The sequence below is a fragment of the Atta cephalotes genome (assembly GCF_000143395.1).
Source record: "Atta cephalotes unplaced genomic scaffold scaffold00047, whole genome shotgun sequence".
In the NCBI taxonomy this organism is placed as follows: domain Eukaryota; kingdom Metazoa; phylum Arthropoda; class Insecta; order Hymenoptera; family Formicidae; genus Atta; species Atta cephalotes.
Window position 1 is genome coordinate 1,511,693 of NW_012130111.1, and position 9,765 is coordinate 1,521,457.

A 9,765-nucleotide genomic window follows, 5' to 3' on the forward strand; every position below is an offset into this window, starting at 1 on the left:
ACACAAGATATATATATATATATATATATATATATATATATATATCAAAATTGCAAGTCCTTAATCTTCAGTTTTATCTAGTAAATATTTACTAGAACTCATTTGTTTAATGTAGTCTCTAAATCATTTATATATTGCGATGTTTAATGAAGAGTATCTTGATAATTTTTATGTTAATTTAATATTTAATTTTTTGATTATTTTATAAACTTATTTTATTATCAAAGATCAAAGATGACGTATCGATAACAATTTACCTGAAAGGTATAAACCTCTTGCTCTGACCAAAGGTTCCAGATAATGAATCAAATCCTTTATGATGTCCCAGTCGCAACGGATACCCAATACCATCTATATTGTAGCTGCCCATACCTTGAAAATTTCAGAAAGTTGCACTAATGTCTCTGTTAATTCTAATGGAAGATTGGACAATATTATAGAAAGGTCAGATAACTGGATTTTATCCGGCAAAACCAAATAAGTTGGATAATCGGATTTTATTCGGAAATTGTTGAAAAGATTGAAAAATTGAAAATCTATTCTTTTTTACAATAAAAAAGAATTTTTTATATAAAACATTATTACTATGCTTTAATTTATACAGAAGATAGAAACAGATTTATGTCTGATATTGAAGAAATGCTTATATTTCTTCTCAAACATAAAAATACTTAAAATATTTAAAAAATAATATGTAACAAAAATTAAATATACAAACAATGAATAAAGGCATAATAATTATTTTAATTTAATTTTTAAATTATATTACATTATATATCTTAATTATATATAATATTTAAATATTATTTATATATATTAATAATATAATATTTAAATATTATTTAAAAAATATTTATTTATAAATTAATCAGATATATATTATATAATAAAATGTATTAAAAATATTTAAACTTTAAGTATATGTAATTCTTTCTACCCAAAGTAAAAAACGACTTTTTCACAATCCGACCAGGTAGCCGAATTATCTAGTCAGGTGATCGAATTATAAAAAACCAGCCAGACACCATAGGACACCGGATAATTTCCGGATATTATTCTTAAAAACAACAAAAGATATGTTAGATAAAATTTTATTAGCTTTCTGTTTAATAAAACAGAAAATACGAGAAGAAATAATTATATATAGTAAATGTTTAAATTATCGCTTTCCTTTAAATTGATTAAATATTCGATGAACTGTTATAACAATTTGATAGGCTGAATGTACTGCGAGAGAATTTTCAGAATTGAGGAATTTGTTATGAAAGTAAGAATACATTTTTATATTTTATTTGCACGTGACGTAGTTAAAAAGAATTTTGAGATAAATATAAATTAAGAGATATTGATTCTTCTTGTTTTAGTAATGTTAATCTGCATATTGTTAGTATATTTTATTATAAAATGTATACATATAAAAAAAACATGATATATATAGGATAAATTTTTTAGAATAAAATTAAGCGATAAAAAAATAAAGTTGTATAATTAATATACAATGTATGTGCAATGTTATTGTGGCATGGACAAAATTTTGTACAATGATTTCTTTCTGCTGACATGGCGACACTATTGATTTTCATGTTGGCATGATGTGTAGTAAGAAGTCTATACATTCAGTACAATTTTGATGATTAATAATTGCATGCAGTTTTTGATGTCAATAATTGTCAAAATAATTCTTGTTTGTACCATCGGAACGGAATGTAATTTGAAAAAAAAAGTATTATAAAATTATTCGAAATAAATTCTGATCGAAATTATTCAATTATTCCTAGATTTTTATTTTCTAAGAAAAACGGAATAATTCTGATCGGAATTCATTCCGATTTGTTCCATGATAAATGTTCTAAGAATCAAATATGAAATTCAGGAAGAATGAGTCTGAAATTTGTGAAATGTAAACAATGTTAAAAACTCCCAAAGTCTCCTTGCATAATGACTTTCCATGCGAAACGAGATCCATCTCATCTCCTGCCCACGCGCTTCCGGCTTTCCATGTAAAGCGAGATCCATCCAAAATATGATTTAATTATTCTTTTTGAACCTCGCTTCGTGTGGAAAATCTTACACCTCTAGCAGAAAAAAGCGACACTCTCCCCTCCTCCCTAAAAAAAATTTAACCCAATCCATATTTTAATGTTAGGGATGACCCTCGCTTTGCAAAATGTACACAAAGCAAGGGTGTAAAATGTACTGTCTTCACGCATATACAATGTAAAGCGAAAGGGATGTAAGGTACGTAGTTCTTAATATTGTACATAGCAGAAATATAAGACATTATTTCTTAAATTTTTTTTTATTTATAACTTTTTAATGAGTAACTTGTTTAAGTTCTAGGTACTCAGGATCAGTATTTTTTCAATTATTTTGTTAATAACTTTTTAACGGATAACGACCGACTAGTGAAACTTGTTGAAGGTTATTCAGAATCATGAGCTTGATAATATGTTCAGATTAAGATCATCAAAGCGAGATTTCTTATTCGGTACATTTATCTTTTTGACTTCTAAGTGAAAGCTTAAAGTTTTCCTTATAAAACTCGTTTTTAAAACTAAGATTTTGTTGGCTGAGTTTAAATTAAATGAAAAGAGTATTTTAATTTCGAATGCTAACTTCATTAAAAATCATCGCAATTTAAAAAACAGATTCTTAAGACTGAAACTTTACTCTTGTTAAATAGTACAATTGCAAACTTTTTTATGATATATACCTAATATAAATAAAATAATATACGAACTTTTGTTCTGATATATTAATAATCCAATATATTAATTATTTACACTTTTTTTTTATGCTTTTTCTCATTAGTTTAATTTTGTCGTTTTTTTATATGCGTTGGATTTCATTTTAATTAAATCAAAACTGCGTATCCTAGTTGCATGTTTATTAAATACAATTTTCCGATCCTGATTCTTTTATACATAGAACATATATAACATATCAAGTAATTATAACTTAAAAGAAATCACGTGTAATATTCAAAATCAATATAAAAGCTTTTCTCCATTCTTAATACAATCACTTCTAAGCCATTCTCTTTCCTCATCTTGTTCCACCATGATTAGGCATTGCTGCAAAATCAATTCAAGCTTCTCACGAGATTTCCGCCGCCAATTGGATCCAAGTTTCGCACAAGATTTCTGCCTCCAATCTGATCTAAATTTCTCACAAGATTTCCGCCTCCGATGTGATCCAGATTTCGCGTGAAGTGCAGCTTCTCTAAGATGCTCATCGGCTGATCAATGCGCTGTTTTGTTCTTGCGTTTGGATAATCGATGCTTCTAACCAAATGTCCGCCACCAATTTGATCTAGATTTCTTACGAAATGCCTGCCGATCTGATCCAAATTTTTAACAATTTGTCTATCACTCTCTGCATTATTTGAAACAATGCCATTAAGTTGTTCCATAAATAACTGGTTATTTGCTTGATTGGCACTTAAATCAGGATTGTTTAATGGATGATTTATTGTATCTTCAAATGCTACAAAATTGATCGAAGAATTAATGAGATTTCCATTACGAAAACGATCGGCAAAAAGTTCCTCTCGGCAGAATGTGTCAAGTATTTGCTTGTCACTGGCGGAATTTAAACATTCAATCAAACGACTCTCTTCTTCGTTTAATAAACCTTCAAATTGCTTGTCCGTATCCCTTACGAGATGTCCGCCACCGATTTGATCCAAGTTTCGCTTCGTATTCTGTTTAACCCCTACAATGATGAAAAAAAGGAATTACTATGGCTTTTTATAGAAGGATAAAATTTGATTTTTTCGGCGAATATTTATTACATTGTTAATTACAATCGAAATATTCATATCGCATTTGCATTGGACTGAATAAATTAATAGTAAACATGCAGAGTATAATAAATATGGAAGCATTAATTTTGTATCAAATCTAAATTTGTTGAAATTACGATACATGCTTCAGTAGTTTCAATCTTAATTCTTTTGCTTATTCGCTGGGCTGATTTGCAATTCATTTTTTATTTGCGATCCTCTATATCTATGCCATGCATAAAATATAAATTATTACTTATTGAAAAATTAATATTTGATCTCACCTTGCGTGCACCTCTTGTGTAGAGTGAGATCAAATATTTGTATTTACAAACGGCATTTTTACTCTTTAGTCAATAAAAAATATTTTCCTAGCACTCACCTATAAAAACAGGAATCAAGATAAAGTAAAAATAAATGTGAGATAAAGATAAAAGTAAAGTAAAGCAATAATTTAAAGTGCACAGCATAGATGATAATCTGATGACAGTTTTTAGTTGCTGCTTAATATATCAATTTTTTTGTTTTCTTTACACTATCTATATAAAATAATACATATAAAATTCATGCGTGTTATCAAAGTCGTCGAAGAACTGCATAAAACGAACTAAATTGCGAAATAAAAGCCTGAATAAAAATTGCAGGGATTGTATAAGACTTGCACATGAGTGCAATAAAACCATGCAACGACATGTCATGCGTAAACAGGTGACATTAGAATTCTCACACCTAAACTGTTATCACGCTTACCTCCATCGATGTCGCCTACGCAATTTTAACCCGTGCACTTAATGATGTACATACATCATAAATCTCTCGGGTGCGACAATTTTCTATATTCACACGCAAAATTTCTTTCGTGAAAATTAAGCAGACTTCTCGCAAATTTCCCAAGTATATTGTTTAAGTTTAATCATTACACGAACTTTTTTATTTTATATGACGTTTATTCCGGAACCGCTAGACACACATACTCCAAATCAATAATTAATAGCACGATATTATAGAAATACATAATAAATGATAAATGTGTGTACACAAGAAAGATAAAAGCCGAAAAGGTCGAAATAACAATGTACATATTTACTCGAATTATGAAATTTTGAATAGTGGTAGATAACCACACTGACTACATGTTTTATCAGTTCATCAAGCTTAATTATACATCAAATATTAATAAATTTTAGATACACGTATTGTTCGGTAAAAAATATTATGGATTTGAAATTATTATTTAAATCTGTATCTTCAGTTGAGTAAAAAAATATATTAGAACATTGTGTGAAATGACAACACAGCAATCTTAAAAAATTAATTAGAACTGAATTCTTAAAAAATAATATATATCGATAAATTGATATTCTATCATATTTAATTCCCCATTTCTGGAAGAATTTCTCATCCTTAATAATCTTTTAAAAAAGCCCATAAATGTCTTTTCTATATTTAAATTATTTTTATTCCAGTATTTATAAATTAATCATGTGAACATTGCAATGATTATTTTATTAAGACATTCACACGCGCCAATATTTTGTATTTATACATTTTTTGAAGTTGATTAAAGTTGAAGGATGAAATCGTTATAAATAGCCAATTAATTGTTACGTCATCTAAATAAATGTGGACGTTCTGTAGAAGCAAGTTTATGGTCTCTGAATCGCCGATTGTAATGCTATAATCGAGCCATAAAATGCAATCAAAAGAATGCGCGATAATAAAAGTCATAAATCATGCTTCTATGCTCTTTATATCTATCAAAATAATATTTCTTGTATACATTCTATACACAATCCATTCTCTGACTTAATTTTAATAATTTAATTTTACAAGATGCTTCAATTATAAAATAATATCTAATTTTTATTTTATTAATAATTAATAAATAATATTATCTATAAATAATAATTTTAGGAGAAAATTATATTCTATTCAATTCCAACAATTCTAGAGCAATATATTGTATACTTCGTATATAATGTGCATAGTGTATCCTGAATTTAAACGTCAAAACTTCGTGTGTAAGGGATCGATAAACTAATAAGTCCTTTATGCTTGTTTTACTTTGTATACATGTTACAGTAAAAGTGTTAACTCAGTAAACGTAGACACTTACTGTAGTCTATTGTAGTGTGTCAATGTATACATTTACAATACGTAAATGTATACATTGTCTAGTAAGTGTATACATTTACTAAAGTTAACACTTTGACTGTGACATATATATATATATACACACTTAAATTAACTTCATATTTTTCTATTTTCTTATCGAATTAATTTCTTTCACGGAGAGAGAAAGAGAGAAAGAGAAAGAGAAAAAGAAACAGATTAATTTTTTTTTCGTTCTCTGGAAATATTAGATTTACAAATAAGCAATAATCAAGTAATATTTAGATTGTATTTTATCCATAATTAAATACAATAACCGATATTTAAACAACAATAGCAAACTTCTTTTTCGTTTTTGAAAAGTTTTATTTCTTTTAACATATTTTTTTTCTATAAAAATGTATTTACTTAATATTTTTTCTTGGCATTAATTACTATAGCATAATTAGTTTGAAATAATTTTTATCTTGTGACATAAATAATCAAACAATTTTAAACTTAGACACTATGTTAATACGATAGATTGATACTTTTACAAGTAATTAATTAAAGTACATAATATAATAAGTATCGGCTGCAATGTATACGTGAATATCGGGCTAAACTTTTAACGTGCAATTCCGATAGACCGGATAGAAGTGATATATCAAAGGAATATGTTTAAAAATTTATGTTATTAGTGTGGTATCGATTACACATTGTTTTCTCTTTCGCGATAGTATACAATCTACCATAACTAGACAATGCGTATGCCCCAGTATGTACTTAAGATCAAAGTTAAAGTAGAATTGCCCACTGCATTATTTATCGTGTACTTGTATATATTTACAAAAAATTTCCAGTGACAAATAATCTATAAAATAGGATAATGCGAATATGTTTATTCTTTTAATTTCTTTTACTTCGCATCTATTGATCTCCGTCGCGCAATATTGTAATGGACAGTAGATATAAATTTAAATTTATTCAATTATTTATTCATCAAATTTATTCCCACTCGTTATTATTACAATTACATGTAATTATAAACACACAGTATTCAACAATGCATTAAAAATAAAATGTTTACAGACATCTTTATGTGCTTATTTTATATCGAATTTTATCAATGTTACTTATAAATATTACTTGCCTATTATTTTTATTAAAAAATAAAATAAAAAACAGATACCAAAGAAATTTAGTGTCTTATATAATTTAAAAAATTTCAAAACAACGCAAAAATGATTTAATTATAAGGTATAAATGGAATAATAAATTACATCTTTATATATATAATTATACATATTCTATATCGCGTCTGATTTTTATAATTTGTAATAATTTCTGAAGTATGGTTTCATAATTAATATTTACATTCTAAAAGTGAATATTTGCCATTCTTTCTTTTTCTAACATTGTCTTTCCGTACAATATAATGAACATAAATAAATGTCATTTTTTTTTGAAAACTTACTTTGACCTTCCATATATCTTGCCAAGAGATCCGCCAATCCTCCATATTCATTCTGCTGCAACGTATTCTGTCCAGCCTGTAACTGTAAACAAAGAACTTTTTAATTATATAGCCACAGGCCTTGCATATTACACAACTTATTGTCTAAACGACAAAGCTGCCACGGGCAAGTTGCTTCCATTATTAAGAAGAGTAGAAAAGTTTGGACTGTCGAAAATTATAACGTAATAAAATTTAAATGTCGTTTGTGGAAAATGAACAAATATATATAAATTTTCTTTTTAGCACGTTTTTAATACTTTTTTGATGAACAAAATTATTATATTATCCTTTATTGCAATACAAACAATAAATGGCAGAGCAAGATTGCTGTCACAAAGTCGTTAAAAAAAGCTATTAAAATCGATCGCGAAAATTCACAAAATATGAATAATTGAGGACAATATTGATAATTAAGGGGATCATAAAGTCATCTGTTTTGCCGATTAAACGCAACAATCTTTGTATAATAATTATGTTTTTCTCTTTTATAGATTTAAAAATCTTTTTTCAAGATTAAAATATACCCATATGCATTCGGAAATATCACCTGGATGCTACCGTGAATCATCTTATTCTTATTTAATATTAGGTAAAATTATATTATTTAATATTAGGTAACAAGAATAAAATACACGAGGGCACTCGGGTGATGTTTTCGAATGCAGCCTGATACATGTCTATGAGGTGGAATTTATGCCACAAACAAAAAAAATTGTTTAAATTGACATCTTTAATTTCTTGGTCCAATATTATTAGAACTTAGAAATATATTAACAGCATTTGCTTGATATAAAAATATTGCAACTTCTACTCACGAAATTTTGGTCCACAGACTGGTAGTACATACAAATAAATAATTACGGAGTTCTTAGAATTAGATTAAAATTATTCTCTGATTAAAATTATTCTATGAAAATTTACATGTATGTGTAAGATATTGATGTAGTAGTATATAAAGATATGTCAATGTGTCGCATTTTATCAGCAAAACAGTTCCGTCAGGTTTTTCTTTAGGATCCCCTTTAAGGCTCTTGAGTCAGCATGCGATTCAAAATCAATCAGCAGTCTGGCGAAATGTAGTGAAACCGGTAACCACACACACACACACACACAAGCATGAGCACATAGGCTCGTGTATTACAGTGCCTCGCCACGATAAATGGCTGAACTTATAAGGGTGGAAAAACGTTTTGATGACAATGAAATTTGTGCTGCATGCCATTTCGTTATTATTTGCTTAATTATGAAAATCCAAAGTGATATGTCTCGTACTTATGAAAATCCAAAAATGGACAGAAACTATAGTTGGAATTTTATAAAAGTACATGTTTCATTTATTTCAACAGCTGTTCAAACCGTGTGTTTCTCCGAAAAGCTCACTTTATCCGCCTTTTACAACCGTTTACTGACTTTAAGGGAACAAAGGATATTTCTGCCCATTTTTACAGATATTTTAGCAATCTCATCATTAAGGTTTATCCAAATTGTTTTTATTTATAAATGGCTTGCAGTATAAATTAATGTATCATTTCTCGCTTCTGATATCACGATTCATTCAACATGGCTGCCGCAACTATTCAGGAATCTTAAAACCATAAAAAATTAATTTGAATTATTATTTAATTGTAAGTTTTGATTATGGAAATCTTGGAAGAATCTTAATAAGAGTCAAAACATTACTACTTTTAATTGTTTCATTTAATATTAATATCGTCTTTTGTAAGACTTGATGAAACAAGATTTAAATCGTCAAAATTGATCCTGAATGCATCCGCGAAGTAGTATAGGTCGATATATTATGGTTGCTGTAGCTTTTCATTATATCATTATTATAACGATAATAATTGACTGACTGTAGAACAGGGTTGTTTGCAATACAATTTCAACACTGCTTGGTTATAAAAAATATTAATAATTTTTTCATGATGCACAATGACATTTTAGCATTTTCCGATGATAATCTATTTCAATTATCGATATAAACTAATATAACTATGCAAAATTAACTTATAAATTGTGCAAGAAATTTAACTAATAATAAAAAATAGAATAAATCTGCATCAATGATGTAAACTTTCAATATAATCTTCAGTCGGATATATATATTGCCGGATATTAATAATATCTGACTATTCGGATAATAAAAAAGTATCGAATAATATCGGATACTGAATATTTTCTGAACATCCGGTACATCTCTAATATAAACTGTTCAAGTCCGATTACGTTGTTGGATTTGCAATAGTGAATATTTTTAAGCATCGATTGTATTTGACATCGATTGTATTTGACGCTTTCTTATTTTAATTTATTTTATAATTAGAGAATTTTATAATTAGAAAACAATAATTAAACAAGAATACAATTATTA

General features: G+C 27.4%; 2 protein-coding genes across 2 annotated transcripts in view; both read right to left on the reverse strand.

Annotated features, from left to right (window-relative positions):
- The window catches only part of LOC105622614 (orcokinin peptides type A-like), a 20,113-nt gene that overhangs the window by 1,354 nt on the left and 8,994 nt on the right, over nucleotides 1–9,765 (reverse strand). Inside the window, exons 2-3 of the mRNA XM_012204031.1 lie at nucleotides 7,353–7,428; nucleotides 258–372 (exon numbers count right to left, since the gene is read on the reverse strand). Coding sequence (XP_012059421.1) covers nucleotides 258–372; nucleotides 7,353–7,428 — 191 coding nt within the window. The remainder of the gene's footprint in view (nucleotides 1–257; nucleotides 373–7,352; nucleotides 7,429–9,765) is intronic.
- LOC105622613 lies at nucleotides 3,083–3,412 on the reverse strand. The gene has a single exon (XM_012204030.1). The coding sequence runs from the start codon at nucleotides 3,410–3,412 to the stop codon at nucleotides 3,083–3,085; it is 330 nt and encodes a 109-aa protein (XP_012059420.1).